The following is a 21,033-nucleotide window of genomic DNA, read 5'->3' as shown; positions in this document are numbered from 1 at the left end:
TTTCAGCCTCCTCTTCGGCCTCCTTCACCTTTGCATCATAGGCCGCCTTGGCCTCGGCTATCTGAGCCGCCTTCGCCGCCTCCTCCTTTTCCGCAACCGCTTTTTCCGCGGCATCGGCCATCTCATCCGAAGTGTTCAAATTTCTCCCACGGGAAGGAGTCGTCAGAATGAGCCTCTTGATTGCCTCCCTGGTCGCTTCCTCGGCCCGATCCCGGAATTGAGCGCACGTCGTCGGGAGGATCTTATCTTGAAGCACCTCAATATCTTTCTCCCTTTGGGCAAGAACAACCCTAGTGTCCGCGAGTGCCTCCGACTGAGCCTCATACATCTCCCTCCATTCTTCCCTTTTGGCAACAACGGCGTCGTAGCCACCCTTATACCTGTCCCGCTCCTCCAGCAACTGGGCAGAGGTGGCATCAGCAGCCTCAACTTTGGCCTTCTCGGCCAGTAGCTGCTTCTCAGCTTCCTCCGCACGCTTCCGAGCAGCTAGGAGGTCAAGCTTAGCCTTCCCGGCTTCTCCCTTTGCAGCGGTGAGATCAAGCTTAAGCCGTTGGATCGGTGGCCCACCGGGCCATGGCCACATTCTTGCTCCATAAGGTAGGAGGCCGATTGAGTCCACTTCGCCATGACCTCTTGGATATTCTTGTACCCTCCGCCACAAGCTCGGCGGGGGAACCTTCCGGAGTACGGAGTCGACGGTGACATTCCTATCACCCGCCTTCTCAGTCGCTTCTCTAATTGCCGCTCGCAAGAAGAACGGCGGCTTCCGACGGCGGATCTACAAAAAATTTACACAGCGCATCCATGTCAACATTCATTGACACATCGTAGAGTCGTCATCGGGATGCATAACGAACAGCTAAGTCTCGAACCACAGGTTAGGTCCGTACCAGTCCGGGCCCTCTTAGACGGAGAACCGGGTGAATCTTTCTTTTCCCCGACGACGGTAGAAGCCGGCAGTGGCTCTCTTCTCTTCTTCGGAGGGGGAGGGCCCTTCGCAACGGTCACCACCTCCTCGGAGACATCGATGACCTCCACATGTTCCTTCTGGGCCGTTGGGGTCGAAGAAGGAGTTGGGATTGACGCTTTGCCAACCCCGGACGCGCTTTGGTTTTCTCTTCGCACGCTCCGAGAACCCGTGCTTGAGCCGCCGCCGGATCCGGCGCCTTCACCGCTTATCCATAAGTTCGTTGGGAGCCAGTCTACGATCACGCGCGTCAGCCTGAGGGTGCCGCTCAACGACGTTCCCGTCCTTATCAAGCCCTAACCTCCTCAAGGTCCTCTCAGACAGATCCTGGCCAAACCGGTCTGCAAGAAACCAGACAAAAGTCACATAAAAGAAGTAAAACAAAGCTCTAAAAACAGGAGCATAACAGGCAAAGATGGGCCTCACACCGATCCTACTCACCCTGGTTGAGGGCCGGTATGAGGCCGACGCGGCAAAGCAGCTCATCCTGAAGAATAATCTGAGTCGGGGGCACCCATCCCTTCTCAAAGATCAAAAAGCAGACGCCCGCTCCTCGTCCGCACCAAGAGGAACCCTACTCGCATCCATCTTGAGTTTACTCTGGGAGACCCATTTTTCACGCTCCCTCTTACTCTCGCACCGTAAGTTGACTTGGTGCTGGAAGGACCGGGGCAGCGGATAGTCATCCGGCACTTCGACATACACCCACCGCCCCTTCCAGTCCTTGCAGGAAGAAAGCTTATCAACAGAGAGGACGCCCGACTCCATCTGCACGCTGTACCACCCCACCTTACCGGGGATCGATGCCCGAAGATGATGAAGCCGGCGGAATAAGTTAACTGTGGGTACCTCCCCCTTAAAAAGACAGAGCCACACGAAGCCGACTATCGTCCTAATGGCCAACGGATGCAGTTGAGCCACGGCGACGTTCATAGCTTTGATGATGGCCGTGACGTATTTATTCAGAGGAAACCGGAGCCCATACTCCAGGTGCCTGATATACACGCCGATATGACCCGGAGGAGGGCAACAGACCGCCTGACCCTCCCCAGGGATAACAATTTTGTACCCCTCGCCGAAGCAGAAATGACCCTCGAAAAGAGTTCCACCGGAGCAACTGGCGAATTTATTGGTCCAGGCACGGTCAGGACCGGTCATGCACGCCTCGCCGTGATCCAGGATATGCGGCCTCTCTTCACCAGAAGGAATCCCTTCCTCACAGTCATCATCAACATCATCATCCTCCCAACCCTCTGGAGCTTTTGGATCGACTTCAGGAGACGGAGACCTAGGACCCCCAAACCTTATCGGGATGGCGTTTAGTATCTCCTCCTCATCAAGACGCGACGGGGAACCCCCCGGCGCAACCTTACTAGGCCCGGCACCAGCAGAAGACATGTTTACAACAAAACTTACAAGTTAAAAAGAGAGAATTTATTTGATTACCTGGAAGAAAAATGTTACGCCGGAGTAACAAGTCTGAAAGCTAGAGAGAAGTTTCGTCAAAGAAGACTAGAAAGAAGAAAATTTTATAGAAAATGAAATTGGTGGCCAATTTCAGGGACTAACTGCCCTATTTATAGGGAAAAGCCCATGAAGAAGGACCAATCAGGGCACTGACCCATGAAACGTCGCCCAATCAAAGAAACAGACACGTGTCGGACATGCAACCACGGAATGTCAATCGTTGCAACAGTTGAACGTCAATCAATGCAACAAAGTGGCAAGCGTCTTCAACACGCCCCTTCATATCTCTCTCCTGTTCATCTTCCTCAACAAATTCCTAGGTATCCGTTTCTCCGCCGGCCACATGATCAACCAAGCCGTAAAGCACCGCCATGGGGCAATCGAAACGACCTAAGACTCTCCACCCCGGTCTCGGCCAAGCCAGCGTCATTGCCTTTTTCCACATCGGATGTCCATTACACATCCATGTGGAGGGGGATATGGTACGGCCTAAGCAGAGCCATGCCGGGGAAGAAGAAGCCGGGCGTAAATTTTCACTTGCGCAGAATATACGTCAAAGATACATCGGAGCCCATACCACCAAAGATAGACTACGCTGGGGCAAATTGATGGGGCATATTTCGCACCACGACGACCAACATATTGAGCAAGGTCAAAGATATCCACAAAGAAGTCAACGACTTAGACAATGCCTTAACCGACGCAAACTGTCACTGTCTCTTGGGTCCCGGCTGGGACAACTAGCCAGCCGGGGCACACATCCGCGAACTCATATCCAAGACCCCTCGGCGGTGAGTCAACAGGGCCCGCCGGCCTGGCATGGGTCCCTCGGCCGAGGGTAGATCAGTCTTTCCACCTGTTAGCCACTTGGCCACTACGTGACAAAAGGTGAAAGTCTATAAATACTCCTCAACTATCATTGAGGAAATGATCCACAATTGAACCTAAGAATCACTATTCATCTGGTAATATCTTTCTTATCTCTCTACAATACATACTTCGCCAAGTAACAACAGCTTATCTCTCTAAGTTTACTGACTTGGGCGTCGGAGTGAGTTCGCTCGGTCCAAAGCCGAGCCCTCAGTTTGTTCATCGTTTCAGGAGACCGCAAGGAGGATTCAACTAAAGACGTCATTCTACAAGCACGGGTGGTAACGTATAACTGCTCTGGAATTACACCCGGAACACTTGTCATATGTCTTATCATCATGTATCTCATATCTGCAAAATCTTAAAAACTCCATAAGAGACATGTAAATGAATAATTATTTCTTAAACAATAGAATGCCAACATATATATATAATGTTACATTTTATTTGCTTTTGGGTAGAAAAGTCCACATACTATATAAATGGACTCTCTAAACAAACATCCTGTAAACTCGTCGTTTGTCTTATCATCATGTATCTCATATCTGCAAAGTCATAAAAACTTCATAAGAGACATGTAAATGAATAATTATTTATTTAACAATAGAATGCCAAAATATCAAAAGTCAAAGCATTTTTATTGATAAACGTATATTTAGCGACCTAAATTAACATATAATAATGCATAGCTTATTCAAAACAAAAAATATAAATACATCTAAATTGCTATAAAATAGATAGATCAATAATCAAGAAAAATATTAGCAACATCTATAGGAGTTAGTGGAAAAAATTAGGAAAAATCCATACTTTATAATAAAGACATATGAATGTCTCTTCCTATTCCCTTAATAGTGAAAAATAAAATGAGTAAATTAAAGTGTCTTAATGGGGTTAATTATATCAAATTATTAATGACATTATTTATATGGTTCATGACTCTAAGCTTTTCATGTTGATATTCCATTAGTCTTAATGTTGGAATTGATTAAAATTTATTCATGCGTAGGTAGTAGTAGGAGAGATCTTAATATACACAATTAATTTAAGAATAATGATGATATACTTTAATTTTCTTTAACTTATATGTTACAAAATATATAATGATACTTTTGTAAAGAATTTTAGTAAATTTAATATTTATGTGAAAGGGTTAGTGTATTACTTCTACATGGTTGTGAGGTGACATCATACATGGCTAAAAAAAATGAAAAATCTCATAAATTAAGTACCCAATATGCTTTCTAATTTTTTTTTTAAAGAAGTCTTTTAATATTATTGTATAAAGGATAAAAGAATCAAGGGATCAAAGTGTACGTGTAATGGTGAGATAATCAATACTACAAATTAAGATATTATGAAAATGCCACATGAAATAACATTTAATGGTTATGAAAATAGAAAATCTCATTAATTAAACACTCAACATGTCGTCCAATTTTTTATTTTGAAGGAATTTTTTATTGTATATGAAAATGTCACATGCAATAAAATTCAATGTTTTTAAGTAGTCTTTTAACTATATTGTATAGGTTTAAATCATGATTTTATGATTTCAAAAAAAATATTAATAAACCTTATAGAGAGTTTTAACAAAATAACTCTAAAATAACCTTAATATTAACCAATATAAATTAATAGAATTTAACTATGATAATCCTATATGACAAAAAAATTAATGTGTTAAGTTGCTTTTTAACTATATAGTATAGATATAGATAAATAAATTTAGTAGTAGACTAAAATGTGTAGGAATTAATGTGTGAGTTGTGATGTGTATTTTAATTTAATGCTAAAGCCATGTGGATTTTAATTTAATACTAATGCCATGTGTAATTTAATTTAATGCTTTTATCTAACCTTTTAATTAAATTGTATAGATATGCCGCACCGATGATTTGGGGTATTTATAGTAAGAAAAGTTTATGGTTATTTTTACACGTGGTCGTCAACATATTTTGTTCGTCCATTTGTCATTTTATGTTTATCAATATATGCTATTCCATTTCAAGTCCACAAATACTATTATACAACTCTTTTTACGTAGAAAAATTAACATTTAGCAACTTAATATTAAATTTAATATGGAGTATAATAGTTAAGAAGTAAAAAATTACAATAACTTTTTAAATTTTATGTTGTAATCTATAATTCTTAAATATTAAATAAATTTATGATTAAATTTAAGACTCGTAATAAATATTAATAAAGGTATCTATAGTAATCTGACAATAAATATGATACAATACATCACACCTAAAATATATAGTAGATCAAAATAACTAGTAGAATATATTTATTTGCATAGATTGATGCATAAGAGTTGCAGAGCATAGATAAGGCCCACGTTTATAAAGAATATCCAAAAATATTAGACTCAATTTATAGGCTAAATAATTTAAACGGAAAAATCTCTAGATTCACCTATTCTTTACTTAGATAGGGGATTAGTTTCACAAAATTGGGCTCGTGCTCAATGTGATGGTTATAAAGGAAGTATTTGTGCCTTGAAGCTGATCTTATCACCTTTACTTCAATTAAATTAATACAATTACACCATGCACCAAATGTTAGGCCAGTCGATTTCGGGAAATCAAGGGTGAACCGCGCGCGAAGCAACAACTTGTTTATATATAAATATAATACCTTTATTATATCAAGATTATCGTTTACATGATTCACTTTAATCCCCAATTAGTAGTACATAAATGAGGATTCGTCATAATTGACAAATATATATATAATTCTAATAAAGCAAACACGAAAAAGAAAACGAATATGTGAAAGTCCTTTAACACACGAGTACATTAACCATAAAGATGATGACGAAAGTCGTATAGTGACCGTCGTTCACCAACAATCCCACGAACAGTGCTTCTCATATACGGAATCACCTTATTTATATAAGTACTCCGTAGTATACTTGGATATTATGTTGTTGTAGCCGAAAGAACAATCTTTCAGTCCTTAGGCGGTGTCCTGAATTTACCATGACATAAATGTTGAACAAGTTAGTATCATTAAATGTTGCAACGTAGGGTGAAAATTATCGTCTTAAGCTCAAGACGATCTCATGTTACCTTTTGGATGGAAACCCCAAGGGAATGAAGAAATTCTCCTTGAGCACCAAAAAAGCCAACAATAGGACCAGTTGATGGGTCAGGAGACTCGAAGGCCTTGGTGTCGGTGACATTTTCCATGCGCCCATAAGGTCCATATCCTTCTGGACGCGCAGCGGTATGAATTTTGAGTTGTACCACATGACGAGTACCACCATAATCTCCTTCGTACCCACTTATTTGTGTTATACGCTCACCCTTCAGATTCAGCTATTATTAAATAATCAACCGAATTAAAGTGAGAATAATAATAATAATACATTTTATTCGCCTAAGCTAGGAATGTAAGATATAACTAGCGTAGATCCTAGATCCCGCGCAAATGCGCGGTACATATATGTCTTTTAATTTTTACTGTATTAATTATAGATTTTAGATTTATATCTCATGAAATTTTATAAAAAAATAATTACTCCTAAAATTAATCAAGAGAATTGAGTAATTCCATGTACAGTGTTTTTTAAGAAAATATTTTAACTACCTCCAATTACTTTAATAAATTCTTTTTTCGTCACGAAGTTAATAATAGGAGATACAGTTTATATGTATAGATTATTTTAAATGGAAAATTAGTCTAATAAATGAAAATCTAATTTGTTTTCATATATAAGCTTGAACAAAAACTTTAGAGAAGTTTTATTCTCTTTTTTTTTTTTTTTTTTTTTTTTTATTCTCTTAGTATATAGAAGGATGAATTTTGATATGTACCGTCTCAACTTCATGGGCCCTCAGATTGCCTTTGTCAGTACTGTCATCGAGTTTGCCGGCAGTCACAGTGCCATCCGTCCATATGGTTGTGTAGTTACCAGCAGTGTCAAGTACTTCGAAACCAAGAAAGTCAGTGACTGAGCCACTCTCAATACGTAGCCTTTGGATTACATCACCTTTTTCAAGTATGAAGTTGAAAGTAAACTTTTCCTGGCTACCATAAGGCCCGTACTGTTCAAATACCTGTGGCTGAACCATAACAACATACTCCATCGTTAAAAAAATCTCGGACTATTATAAAAGGAAACGTATAACGCCACTATTAAATGACTAAATGTCACTCAAGTTTGTGAGAGACCGAAAGTGTAGTAAGATACGGCCGTTTAGACTTATACTCGGGCCGGGCTGGCTAAGGGATGAGCCGGGCCGTTCTGGTAAGACCCGAGCCAGGCCAGGGGGAGGGCCTTGCTGGGACATGCATGACCCGGGCCTGGGCCCGAGGCAGGCTAGAGGTGGGTCGGGCCTAACATAAATCTTATTTTTTTCCTAAAATAGACGGGTCGGGCTGGGAAAACTGAACCTGGGCCAGGCCATGGGAAGGAGCGGGTCGGGCTGGTCAGGGGCGGGCCGTGTGGAGTGGCGGGGTGGGGCGGGGCGGGCTTGCCCGTGCTGTTGGCTAGCTCTACGGCCGTTATTATACTTGTATTTCAGTGTCATTAAACGAAAGTATAGTGACGTTAACATGCAAAAAACAGTTTAGATCTATTTTCAAACTCGATTGGACGAGACGATAAATTAAATGTACCCTATGCACCTATTTGACAAAAAACTACTATGCAAGTATACAATCATTAAGCTAGTTATGTTTATGCGTACCATTTTTTGACGTGGTTGCTAAGCTTTAATCGAGGAAATTATTTGTAGATTGTGTGATGAATTTGCTACAACAATGTGGAGTATTTATATTAAACACAAAATCTCATTTGTGACGGTACATATCCGTCACTCTTGAGTGACGGATACCATTTTACCTCACAAAGTACCCACTTTTTCTCTCTCTGCAACACTATTCATGTGGTCCCCTTTCTCCACTAACCCATTTTGTTACCATTTTAACTCACAAAATATCCGCCACAAATGGTAACCCGTCACAAGGGAGACCAATTGTATATTAAAACAAACAAACAAACAAACAAAAGACCAAACCTCGTGGTGGTTGCTACGTTCGTGCCATTTTTTTGAGGTGGTTGCTAAGCTTAACTTGAACAGCTAGTCTTTCACGTGGGCATATATGACAAATCTTTTACTTTTTTATATACTAGTTGTTGCACCGCGCCCTATCGGGCGCGGTGCCCCAATTTGGCAAAATGCCAAGTGGAAGCAAGTCGAGAGTATAGCAACATAAAGGGACATGGTCCTTCACATATTTAGAAATCGTGGACCAAGCATAGTAGTTAATTAGTTATTACACAACGGACGAAGATGCTTGAAAACACGATGTCTAATGCAATATAATAGAGAACAATAAAAATTATTAGGTGAAATAACAGTGCCACTAAGGCATAGACAATAGTATCCTTTTTCTCAATTTAAAGAATGGGATAACCCCACGAAAAGACTGAATGCTGAACTAATGACCAAAAAAATTTTATGACTTGTAGGTTAACAAAAAAAATAGCACTGTAGAAAAACTCCAACCTTGACATTATCGTCGAGGGGTATCATAGTGCAATAAACAAACAAAAAGATTAGCACTAAAACACTCGACATGGATCATAAGAAAAAGGTAGCTTTTATAGGTTCATTTCTTGTACTCTAGAGTTCCAATAGCAACTTATCCCACATTGGACAATGAAGGCTGCAACATCGTGCACGAAACTAAGCCCAACCTTTCCTCGCTGGCGCATACGAATTCACATCCTGCATATTTATACAATGGTCGCCCAAACATTCCGTTCTCCTTGTCGATGCCACCACTATCTTTGGGGAAGCTTTTGCTTTCATTGATGACCTAACTTTGTGCCCATCCTGACCAAAATAATTCAAAATCAAAACAAAAAACAATAAAACTTAGGAAAAATTCAAAATTACACCCTTATATGTACACTTTTTTCAAAGTTACCCCCTTTTAAAACAAAATTTCAAAATTACTCCCTTATACGAGGGTTCCGATAAAAAATTGGTACCAAGACCCAACTGAGGTCATAATTAGACCAATTTTCCGACTAAATTCAAATTTCTTATAATTTCCTTCATATTTTACCCCTTGTTTTTACTATAATATGTCCCTCCTCTCTCTCTCTGGCTTACACCTTCTTTCTCTCTGCCTACACTCGTTTCTCTCTCTTCTCTTCCTCCATATGAAATCATTGTCAAGTTCTAACTTGCACTCAAATTCTCATTGTAGTTGTGATGGTCCAAGATTGTGCTTTTGTGGTCTTGTAGCTTCTAAGCTAACTTCTTGGAGTAAAGATAAATAAGGTAGAAGATTGGAAGCATGCCAAATTTACAATCCAGTGACAAAGGAAGGTGTACGTATTTTTATTGGTTTGATCAGTCTCAAACCAATTGGCAAAGGAAGGTAATTAATGAACATAAAAAAAAAATTACAAAGTAAAATAGAAGAAATAGAAATAACTTACCTAGCTAGCAATGATAAAAGAAGTTGAAATCAGCAGATTAAGGTTAATTGATTTTAACAGAATAATTTTGGCTGAGACTATTTAAGAGTGAATCAATAGTAAATTAGGATAAACTATAATAAGGTTTGTGTTATAAACAAGGGTAATTTCGTCAATTCCTTCTAATTATGACTTGAGATGGGTCTTGGTAATAATTTTTGATCAGAACTCTCTTACAAGAGTAATTTTGAAATTTTATTTTAAAAGGGAGTAACTTTGTAAAAAGTGTACATATAAGGGTGTAATTTTGAATTTTTCCTAAAAATTACAACAATATCACAAAGAATGACAAGGCTAAATAAAAAAGGCTATCCTTCCTCCGTCTACATCCCCTCATCATCCTACTCTTTCTTACTTCTAGTCGTCCCCATCGTCATCCTTCTACTCTTTCTAGCCTCTCCCCTTCCTCATTCTCATCCTCCTACTCCCCTTTCCCCTTGCCCCTCGCCCTCCTCATTTCTCTCCCCCCCCCCCTCCTTTAAAGCAACTTTTCAGTAAATTAGAGCCTATACATTCCTGGGTAAAAAAACAAAATTCGAGCAACCTGCAACTTCAGCAGAAGAGAAGACGACCTAGTATATGTCTACACAACTATTGTTGACTTTACTGTCTTTTATGATTTGCAACTAAAAAATTCAATCCCTACGAACATAAACTCCCATAAATCCCTCACTATGGAAGCCCTCATATGAATCACCTAGGCTTGCTTTGCTCCTTCTAGCAATAGTTAACAATCAAACTTGAAGCAGTCTTAATCTTTCCACCTAAATTATGGAACCATCTAAAATTTCCATATTAATGGAGCTGGAACTAAACCCATCAGTTTTTTTTGTCTTCCCATCCAAATCATTTAAAAAAATTTGTTGGCTTTGAACCACTCACTAATGAGTCTCTATCAGCTAGCTCAAAAAAACAGTTCTAAACAACACATCAATATCAGTGGCCACAACGTAAGTCATCCCTTTAATAACAATGTATTTTAATAATAAAAAAAACCATTATAAGCAGAGCATCCAAAAACACCACCTACTCCTCCTCCCCTGCTTCCTCTTTTCTCCACCCACCATCCCGGTCCCTTATTATTCCCTCTCCTCTCTTCCCTTTCCTCTTCCTCCTCTCTCACTTCCCACCTCCTCCCCTCCACCCTTATTATCGTCCTCCTATGTGCTATGTTTTGATATTGTAAAAGGTCCTTTTAAATTTGTGAATTTTTTGCGCCCTATTATTCTAAAAATTTGTCGAAATCTCAAAATTTTTAAAGAACAGTTTAAAAACTTTACTTTGGATCATAAAAATTATTAATAGTGTTCTTATCACTCTTTTATTCTACTCTTCCTCTTCCTCCATTTCCCTCCTCCTCCTCTCTCCCGACATTTCCCTCTTCTCCCTTATCTCCCTATCAATCTCCTCCCTTCCCCCTCATATTAGTGTAGAGATTTGCCGAAGTTATAACGGGATTAGATAAATTATGAAAATGTTTTGACATAAGAGAATTAGTTTCTATATATGAAATCTTAGATCTTTGCGACAATGGAGGTAGGTATCCCAAGCTCATTCCTGTATCACATCACACAACATCACCTATCCAACTTCCCCTACCCACACTCCCAAACACAACACAATGCCGAAAACCATATCAACATAACCTGCATTATCGTTTCTCAGAGATTATCATATCTAGTCTCTTGTTTTGTATATTTTATGACTTCTACTTACGTTATCAACATAACCTGCATTATCGTTTCTCAGAGATTATCATATCTAGTCTCTACTTTTGTATATTTTATGACTTCTACTACGTAGTCTCACTAATACAGAGGCTGACTGGCTGACAAAACAACATTCACAGATTAGTTGATCATGTCAACATGATTGATCACGGGTTTAATTGCCACCGATTCCAGAAGTTCAAGATAGTTTAACAATTTCGATTTTAAGTAGCCGCACTGGTCCCTTATGCAATCAAAACGATAGCCTTGACTGTTGGGCCTGGTTTACCCAGAAGCATTTTTCTATAATTAAAAGGCTTGTCAGATAGAATTTGCATTCTAAATTTGAAAACAAAAAACTAACACTACTATGTGCACCAAAGATATGAATGCTTACGCGCGAAAAAAGGTAGAGTTGTACAAGATTAAGGATAACATTTACATACTTCAGCCAAGTAGTACATCTTCTTCTCTGAGTTGTTCACCGTTGAAAGGATAGGAGTGACCTCTTTCTGCTGTTTCTCTTACACCAACTGTAACAGAGACAAGAAGAACTCGTGATTTGATTACTACAGTAAAAAGGAAAAAATAATTAACGGATGGTTGTGAGACTTGCCTCAGCTTCAACTTCATTTAGAATGTTTGCGGCCCTTAAATGGTACTAATTCTTGTCGATTTCAACCTTAAAAAAGTAATTCACGTGTAAGAGTCAAGGATCATCATACAACTTTACCTCGTTCCAAATTTATTGTAAGATCCCGGGTTAAAGAATTATGCCATCATTTTTTTCGAAGGACTCACCCCACGCTTAGCTGCTGCTTCTGCATCTATGTATGCCAGAACATCTTCCTGCCTCATAAAAGCTTCTTGCAGCGCCTTTTTATAAAATCACCGTATAAATTTAAAATGATGGAAGTGCTTTTAACCAGCTTTGAGCACGATTAAAATAAACCTCACATCTGATTATTCAGTCAGATGAAATCCAACTCTTCCAAGGACATTATATGCAAATCATTTTTACGGACAAGTTTAATTCAAAGAGAGTTACCAAATTGTACGGCCAATGACGGATCATGGCTTTAGCGGGAGGGGTGCGGCCCCTGCTGCCTTTTTTAAGTTCATATGCATTTGAATATATAGATTATTGTTAGAGCCCTTCTGGCTTATTAGTTGAGTGGTGAATATTAAATCCCAAGGCAAGGGGATTAACATTGGTCCCCTTGTTTTTGCTCTAAGATTCGCCATTTGCAGGTAAGATTTGAGACATGTTTGTAAATTCTTCAAATCATGGAAATACATTCACAAGCAGCAAAAGGTTTTTCTCACTGTATCCTTAGTTTATAATGGAGTAGAGATGGAAAAGGGTGAATACCTTTTTGGTGGAAATTAACTCTGCTTCTAATGCGTCCAGTCGACATATTGCAGTATTTAACAGGTCCTCTTTCTCGGAGGGCATTTGCATAAATTTAGTTTGTAAAGTAGCCACCTTCTCTTCTAGCTCGGTAAGCCTTCTTAGTGTACGTGAGAACAGATTTGTATACGCGAGCTGCAAACCCGTTGGAGGTCCAAAATCTTCTTTGGGAATTGACCCATCAATCACATCTGGGATGTTGCGATGAAGATATGAAATCAGACTGGTAGCCCCTCCACACTTTTAGAGTTGCAAATCGAATGATGCCGATCAGAGCTGTAAAGAAAGCCATGACCACCGTCAAGAATCGAAGATGCTGCCACTTTGTAGTGTCTTCGATGGATGGCTGAGAGCTTTTTTGCAACAAGTTACATTAGACATGCTGAAATAGGAGTATGAAATTAGAAACATGATGCATCAGATAATGATACATCAATTACCATACCATTAAGAAATATTCTCTCCATTTTTTTTATATTGTCCTCATTTGACTTTAGCGATAACCGTTGTCAACTTTGACGCCTTTCAAAAAATTGATGATATGAAAATTAACAGTTGAGATAAATTAAACATGATAAATTTCACCAAGTAATTTAACTATTTAGGGAAAATTGTGGTGAAAACTGATAACGGTTGACCATCGAACATCATGAGGGTAATAAAAATGAGATTGAGGTAGCACAAAATACAGACACAATCGCCCCACCCACAAAATACAGAAACAAGTTAAGTTTGCGTAGAAGGTCGTGTATGCCCCCGGTCACCTCGCGCCAGGCCTTCGCCCCCTCTCACTGAAACTGACGAAAAAGAAGCCATAGGGATATTCTCATTCCAAACTGAGTATAGCTTATAAGTAATATAATGCTGCACGGTCGAAAATGCGATTGAACCATTGATCTTATACAACAAAATTATAGCATTATCCATAAGCTGGTAATGCTAACCTCTAGATGAATTTGTCTGAGAAGTAGAGAGTTCCCCAAAAAATGTACCATCCTGAATCTTTGCAACTGGTAAATACTCATCACTATGATGCAAGGGACAAGTAGAACTAACAGTTTCCGCAGCCCTACCACAAGGTTTTACATAAGAAGGTTTCTTTGTTGAATCATCTAATTATCTACGTATGCAACCAGATAAGAAATCCAAGAGATGTAGTAAAGAATTTGAATCTAATTCTACTTATCTCAGATTTAAAAGAAAAAATATAAGCCATTGAGCTTACGAATGCTTCACATATCACCAACATTTATACGAAAAACAATGACGAATGATCCAATTAACATCGACTAAAGTTAATTAACTTTCATTATGCACTTACTTCTTCAACTGACATCAATTTTGATGGAGAAGCGGCAGGTACTCTGGAAGAAGATAATTCTTCAACCTCCAATCCAGATCCTGCAGTTGAAATGTCATTAATTTCATCTGATACAAAAATTAGAGAAGCAACCTGAAAAAGAGTGCTTATGCGAAATCAGTAATGTTAGCCCTTCAATGTGGTTTCCGTACTATATATTTTAGAAAGTAAAAAAAGGTTCGTTCAAGTAGCTAAGAGTACCATGTTGTCACAAGCAATCAAACTTCCTTCAGTGTTTGAAATAGCCACCTCGGCTTCACCAGTTTGGATGGTCTGGAAACGGTAATTCAAAACTGAATAAGTTAAATTAGCAGAAGTGAAACAAGTATCAAGAGTCAAACATAAGCGCCAATAATGCCGGAACACGACTGCTCATTTGTGACAACCTTTAAAATATCAGGTTAGCTTGTTCTTCTTCTTGTCACGGATTATTTCATTTGAGAGACAACATAGATGAAACCAATAGGTAGAAAACGGACGCGAATAATACCCTCAAAAAAAAGAACATGGCACAGAAATGAAATCAATTGAGGAATAAAAAATGAGCAAGATAAAATCGTAGAAAATTGCTTTCGCTGCCACTCTCACCTCCATAGCCTGGAATCTTGTTCTCCCTTCCAATGCCGATTGAAACTGCACACTACACACATCAAAAAACAAACTGCAATTAATAAGAGTTCAAACAAAAACCTATATTCCGATATGAAATCAAATGAGGAATAAAAAATGAGCAAGATAAAACCGTAGAAAATTGCTTTCGCCGCCACTCTCACCTCCGTAGACTGGAATCTTGTTCTCCCTTCCAAAGCCGCCTCAAATGAACTCAGAAATTGTAAGCCCCAAGCATAAGCTTTCATATTATGAACAATCTACGGTATTCCAAGGTCCACCATCTGGGCACCAAATGTCGATCTTGGAAGCAGATTCTTGAAAGTCATGACATATAGCACGACAATAGGCATATACAGAGATATGTCTCGTAATGGAGTTGTTCACGGATGAAAGAAGCAACTGTGTTAGGAGATAATTTTTGGATTATGATAAAATAAAGTAAAATGACTTTCTAAATTGGCTACCTATAGAAATCAATTGAGAGATTGAGCAAATTAACCTTGCTTGATTACTTTAAATACATGATTACTGTAACAAATAATTCTGTAACAAATTTCTTACCTAATGTAGTTGTTCCTACCTCCAATTCTATTTCCATTAAACTTGCATTAATGCCATGAAGTACAACCTTTTTTTACATTGGCTGCCATAAGTTTATCACGAATCTCCTCCTTAATCGAGCTTGAAACCCGCAGTTAATATCGTCGAGACAGTCACCAACAAAGTACAATAACACAATCTCTGGGGCTCTTGTCCACTGCTGCTCTTACACCAAAAGCAAAACAAAATTTTTTGTCCCTAATGTCATGCAACTAATTTCAAATTTAAGCATTATCCCCATTGTAGTGACAAGAGTTAAACTTAGTACCGAATACAATTGATCTAAACAACCAGAGAACAATATGCAAACATGAAACAATCCCTGAAGCAGCCAACACAGGCATCAGTAAACGATCAGCCTAAGAAAAGTAGCATTGTCGACTCCGTGTAAAAAAGCAAAAAGAGAAAACATAATCGTATAAGCTTGAAGATACAATGGAGGTAATATACTCAAGTTAGCCAATGTCTAGATTCTTATTGATAGTATTATTTCGTGTTATTGCTTTAGCCTTTTTGTTGCCTGCAATATCCACATTTGATTTCATATACTCTGGACTTTAGCAGCTTACTGGGGCCTGTCCCTACCTCCAATATCCAGCCAACGACTAAAAAACGGCAAAACTACAAGAAATAACATTTTATAGGACTAAAACACTAATTTCGAGTTCTGTGAGAGGACCGAATGAAGGGTGGCAGCAAAAATGCCTTTTGATTAATGCATATTTGTTTATGACTGCTTCCGGCATTGAAGGCATCGGTTCCCGCAAATCTCAGGTACAAAATAATGAAACAACTAACCCACGTGAATTCAGTCCGTAAAATAGTCAAATAAATATGCATAATGATAATTATTAGTAGTAATAAAAACAGCGTAATGGTGAATTATCAACAGATAAGACACCAAGAATCGCTACATAATCAAACGTACCATGGAAATCATGGAATGTTAGATGAAATCACGATTAGCACTTGTGTATAGCAAAAAGCAAACAAAAACATCACACTTTCCACGGCGTTAATTAGTACTAATTGTTATTGGAGTATCAAAGGAATATCAAATCATGAAGTTTAGAGAAGGTGATAGCCAACCGTACAACAAGAGCAAAAAGATGAAGAGAGAAATACCTAGTCATTTGTCAACTTAAATGCCTCCGGCATCGAAGGCACTGGTTCCCGCCATTTTCAACAACTGTAATTGCACAAAACAAAATGTAAGAATCAAATTAATAAAAATAATTAACTTTGTTGGTGTGATTCTGTGGATACCCTTTTGAGCCACAAATTAATACATGCAATCAATTAAAACCTCCAAAAAAGCCCCAAATTATTGCATGTCATCAATTTAAACCCAAAACTAAACCCTAACTTATGTAATTTAATTCACAAATCAATAACAGATAGGAAGAAATCACACAATTCAGCAGAGCAACTAACCTGCTACTTGTTGGTGACAGATTCCATTCTTGATCGCCATTGTTGTTGCTTTAATGAGTAAGAGAAACGGAAGAAAGATTCAGCAGGGTACATTATCACGCCCACAAAACCCAGAAATTAAATTAGGAAATAGCTTAATGGTGGTGATAAATTGGTACACATAAAGAAAGAGAAATCGCATCAAGTAAAGAGAAAGAGAAAATGATCAGAGAGAAGAGGAGGAAAGAACGATAAAGAGTATAGAAAAAAGACAGGGGTAAAATTGGAAAAAACAGCAGGAAAATCACCCGGATTCAATTGCATGCAATCAATTTAAACCTAAGAAAACCCCAAATCAATTGCATGCAATCAATTTAAACCCAAAAATAAACTCGAAATTACTTTAACTCACAATCAATAATCACCTTAATAGTTAGAAATTCAGAATAGTGAACAGGATAACTAACCTGCTACGTCTTCGTATCAGCCGGATTGAATTCGTCATAGCTATGGTTGTCGATTCGATAAGTGAACTGCTTTCTGGAAGAGGAAGAGCAATTATGGTGATTGTTTTGGTTAGGGTAAGGTTAGGGTTCCTACAAAACGGGTGATTTGGCCATATAATAATTGATTGGTACAGTGTTAATGAAGAAATATAGAGGATATAAAAATGGAGAATGATGAGCAGCTTGGAACACGAAAAGAGGAAGGAGGAGGAAATAGAGGGAGAACTTTAGTTGAGCCAAGAAAAAAGGGCACGGAAGTAATAAGAAGTAAAGGTAAGGGCAGAATGGGTAAAAATGCTCAAAAGTACTGTTACAGGAACAGTAGCACACCTTTGGACTTTTAAAAGAGTATGGATTCTGTTTTTGTATTATACATCGCACAAGAGCATATTTGGCCCGGCTTAATCTCTCCACTTTAAATATAATTTGCCTAACTTGAGATGATTTCTCTCTACAAACACTATTTTATAATGATATTTCGGTTTGGAACGGTTTTGTTGTAGGTATTAACCCTAAATTTTATCTCAATTTATTACTCCCTCCCTCCCGGTCAATTATTGTTCTTTGATTTTGGCACAAAGAATAAAGAAACACGAGGGGGCCAATTATTAGATGACAAGTAGATCAAATTGGGTGTGAAAGATCAAATTATTCATCAAATACATTCCCAAAATAGAAAGGGCAACAATTCACTACGACACCCCAAAATAGAATAGGATAACAAGTAACCGGAATAAAAGGAGTATTAGCTTGCTGTTAAATTTTGTTTAAAATTATCTGTAGAATGCTCCATTATTTTTGTATGGTAAATTTGAGAGAATTTCCCAACGAGGGTCTACTTTGGCTCGATCCTTGTGATCAAGTGGTTTGATTGATGTACATGGATGTTAAATAGAATAGGATAACAAGTAACCGGGATCTTAGTTTTAAGAGCCTATTTTCTTTCCATTTCCTCAAAAGAAATTGAGAGGCAAGTATCTATTAATGACCCGGATCGCATATTAACAACATGTAACAGTTCTAAATTTACGCATAAAAATAAAGGAAAATGAGGATGAAAGAGGAAATTATTATTTAAGGAGATTGTGAGAGGAAATGGGGATGATCCATTCCCTGGTTTTAACGAGGATTATTCCATTTTGGATAATAATAAGAACGTTTTTTCATGCGTTAAATTAAATTTAATTGGACTTTTCTTTTTCTGACTTATTTAATCATACAAAAGTGGTACCAATCCACAACCACCACGTGTCTAGTTCGACAAGTAAAAATGACAGGAAGGTTACGACAAAGCCACCATATGCTGTTTGTCAACGTGCCAAAAATAACTCGAAAACCACCACGTCTAGATTATGAAACTGCTAAATACGAGTATCCACATAGTATAAACAATTGGTCTCCCTTATGACGGATTACCATTTGTGGCGGGTATTATGTGAGTTAAAATGGTAACAAAATGGGTTAGTGGAGAAATGGGACCACATGAATAGTGTTGCAGAGAGAGAAAAAGTGGGTACTTTGTGAGGTAAAATGGTATCCGTCACTCAAGAGTGACGGATATGTGCCGTCACAAACAAGAATTTGTGTAGTATAAAAGTCAAGTTTTTTCTTGGCTTTTGATTGGCTGCTGAGTCTACATGTGGACCCCTCCATGTCTCTCATAATACTTAATTAAGGAAAATGAGATGGCGACACGGGGTATTACTCAAAGTGTGCGACACTCGGGGTATTATTGTAATTTACATATGTATTTTGCTTTCCCTCCATTAAAATTCAAATTTCAAACTTATTATTTCAAAAGGGTAGTTTAGGAACTTAACAATTAATTAATTTAACAATTATGATAATCATAAATTGTTAAAAATCTGCTGAAAAGATTTTGTGGGATTTTAGTGTGCGATATTGTTGGAACAATACCGGTATGTTACTGATCATTCGAGTCCAATATTTCTATTATTTTAATAATACGACTTTTTACGTATTTAAGTGACGGAAATCAATATTTCTATTAGAGCGTTTTATTGTTTTATAGAACAAGTCCAGAAAATAGAAGAATTAAAGCATATTCTATATTATATTCCTTTCATCTCGGTCATTTATTTACATATTATATTCTATGAGCAGTGGCGGAGCGAGATTGTAAGGATGTCGGTAGGACGGGTAGAAACGAATATCGCACCTCTTAAGCTAGCCTAAATAGTAAATGGAGAAAGAACTCGAAAAAATGGTGGAAATTGAGACGGCAAATATGTAGTCTTCAATTCAAATTGACTACATGAAATCATACATCTAGTTGAACTCAATTAACTACAGCATTGATCTCATATTACATTAGGAATATATCTCGACCGTTACCTACCTTCACAATTATAAATTCAATATAGGAAATTTCCGTAAGGTATTCGTCATCTCGCATTTGACAATAGAATTCTCTCTTATTTTTTTGTTAAACGGTTAGGTAAGATTTGTTGAAGATAAAAATGTTTTTGTTATGATTTGTATTGCTTTATTATATTAGATATAGTTTATTTTAATGAGTATTTTTTATTTTTTATTTTATTAATATAATTGAATGTGAATTACGATTTTATCCTTACGATATTGGCGCGAAAACTAAAATAATTTTTAAATTTTTATTTTTTTTCTATTTTTTATTAGGGTGTTACCGAAACTCGGTAACACCCGGTGTCGCCCTAGCACTCTCCATTTAATTAACCTCTTTCCTCAACCCAATTTTGATTCTTACTCCTATCTCTTATTCATATTTTAATTATTTTTATTAAAAAAATATAATTTAAAATGTCACAATTTACATAAAATGTTGCAATTTAGTTATATTCAACGGGTCTAACATGTCAAATACCTTTAATATAATTTTAATAAAATACGGTTGTATATTATCTTATATTCAAATCTAATATTTATCAAATATTCGAATTTCTAAATATGGACTATTTATATTGTCACGGTATTGAATACTTAATCACGCTCAATTATATGTCCACGTATTTAATGATAGCGTTTCGTATTACGATCCGTGCATTTTTTGCACGGGTATAAAACTAGTAAAAGAGTAAAATTAGGTAGTTGCTTTTTTATGGATACCTTTTACTTTTTTTATAGACCTCTTTACCATTTTTTTTCTTTTCCTTAATCCTCTTCTAAAAACTACCAAATTCACTCGTAAAATGATAAAGGTGTAATGATCATTTATGTCCATGATTGAGTAAATCATATCTATGAATAAGCATAAATCTAAAATTAAGCCTCTGATTTTACTCGTTAAATACGTCTCTAATTCCTACATTTTTTTTAAAAAAATCGTTTTTACGCTTTCTTTTATTTACATGTTTGAATAACATTACTTTATACTATCTCCGTACCAGACCAATGGTAACACTTACCTAATACGGCCGTACCACACCAATGATAACATTCTTTATTTAGCCCATAACATTACCAAATTATCCTTATACCCATTTGATATTTAGATTATTTACATAAAATGTCACTACATACTCTACTTACCAACTCACAATTAAACTCACAATTACATATCCCACCTATTTTCTTCCCTCTTTACCCCTTGTTTTACCTTATTTTCTTAAAA

At 37.5% G+C, this 21,033-nt stretch overlaps 1 protein-coding gene and 1 long non-coding RNA gene across 14 annotated transcripts; both read right to left on the bottom strand.

Annotated features, from left to right (window-relative positions):
• Window positions 1-5,904: 5,904 nt before the first annotated feature.
• LOC141646813 (uncharacterized) lies at window positions 5,905-8,080 on the bottom strand. The gene is made up of 4 exons (XM_074454777.1): window positions 8,008-8,080; window positions 7,132-7,380; window positions 6,385-6,633; window positions 5,905-6,283 (listed from the first exon to the last, which is right to left on the bottom strand). Exons 1-4 carry the CDS (start codon window positions 8,008-8,010, stop codon window positions 6,272-6,274), a joined length of 513 nt encoding a protein of 170 aa, XP_074310878.1. The 5' UTR covers window positions 8,011-8,080; the 3' UTR covers window positions 5,905-6,271.
• A 588-nt stretch (window positions 8,081-8,668) lies between these two features.
• LOC141646812 (uncharacterized) lies at window positions 8,669-17,693 on the bottom strand. 13 transcript variants are annotated; one of them, XR_012545627.1, is made up of 12 exons: window positions 17,385-17,692; window positions 16,939-16,986; window positions 15,066-16,693; window positions 14,881-14,932; window positions 14,494-14,565; window positions 14,254-14,333; window positions 13,877-14,001; window positions 12,894-13,285; window positions 12,323-12,397; window positions 12,138-12,203; window positions 11,968-12,054; window positions 8,669-9,159 (listed from the first exon to the last, which is right to left on the bottom strand). It is a non-coding gene; the product is annotated as an uncharacterized LOC141646812 (long non-coding RNA). The 13 variants fall into 13 exon arrangements; XR_012545631.1 differs by having other exon boundaries at window positions 12,894-13,208; XR_012545624.1 differs by lacking the exon at window positions 13,877-14,001 and having other exon boundaries at window positions 12,894-13,314; window positions 15,066-15,303; window positions 15,466-16,693; window positions 17,385-17,689.
• Window positions 17,694-21,033: the final 3,340 nt, after the last annotated feature.

The sequence above is a fragment of the Silene latifolia genome, chromosome 3, assembly GCF_048544455.1.
Source record: "Silene latifolia isolate original U9 population chromosome 3, ASM4854445v1, whole genome shotgun sequence".
NCBI classification, from domain to species: Eukaryota; Viridiplantae; Streptophyta; class Magnoliopsida; order Caryophyllales; family Caryophyllaceae; genus Silene; species Silene latifolia.
Note: the sequence above shows the minus strand (reverse complement) of the source record. Positions and strands in the feature narration are given on the sequence as shown.

Coding starts and splice junctions, on each gene's coding strand:
- LOC141646813 (XM_074454777.1), bottom strand. Junction 6,634..7,131: donor GGGCCCATGAAGTTGAGACG/GTACATATCAAA, acceptor ATTTAATAATAG/CTGAATCTGAAGGGTGAGCG.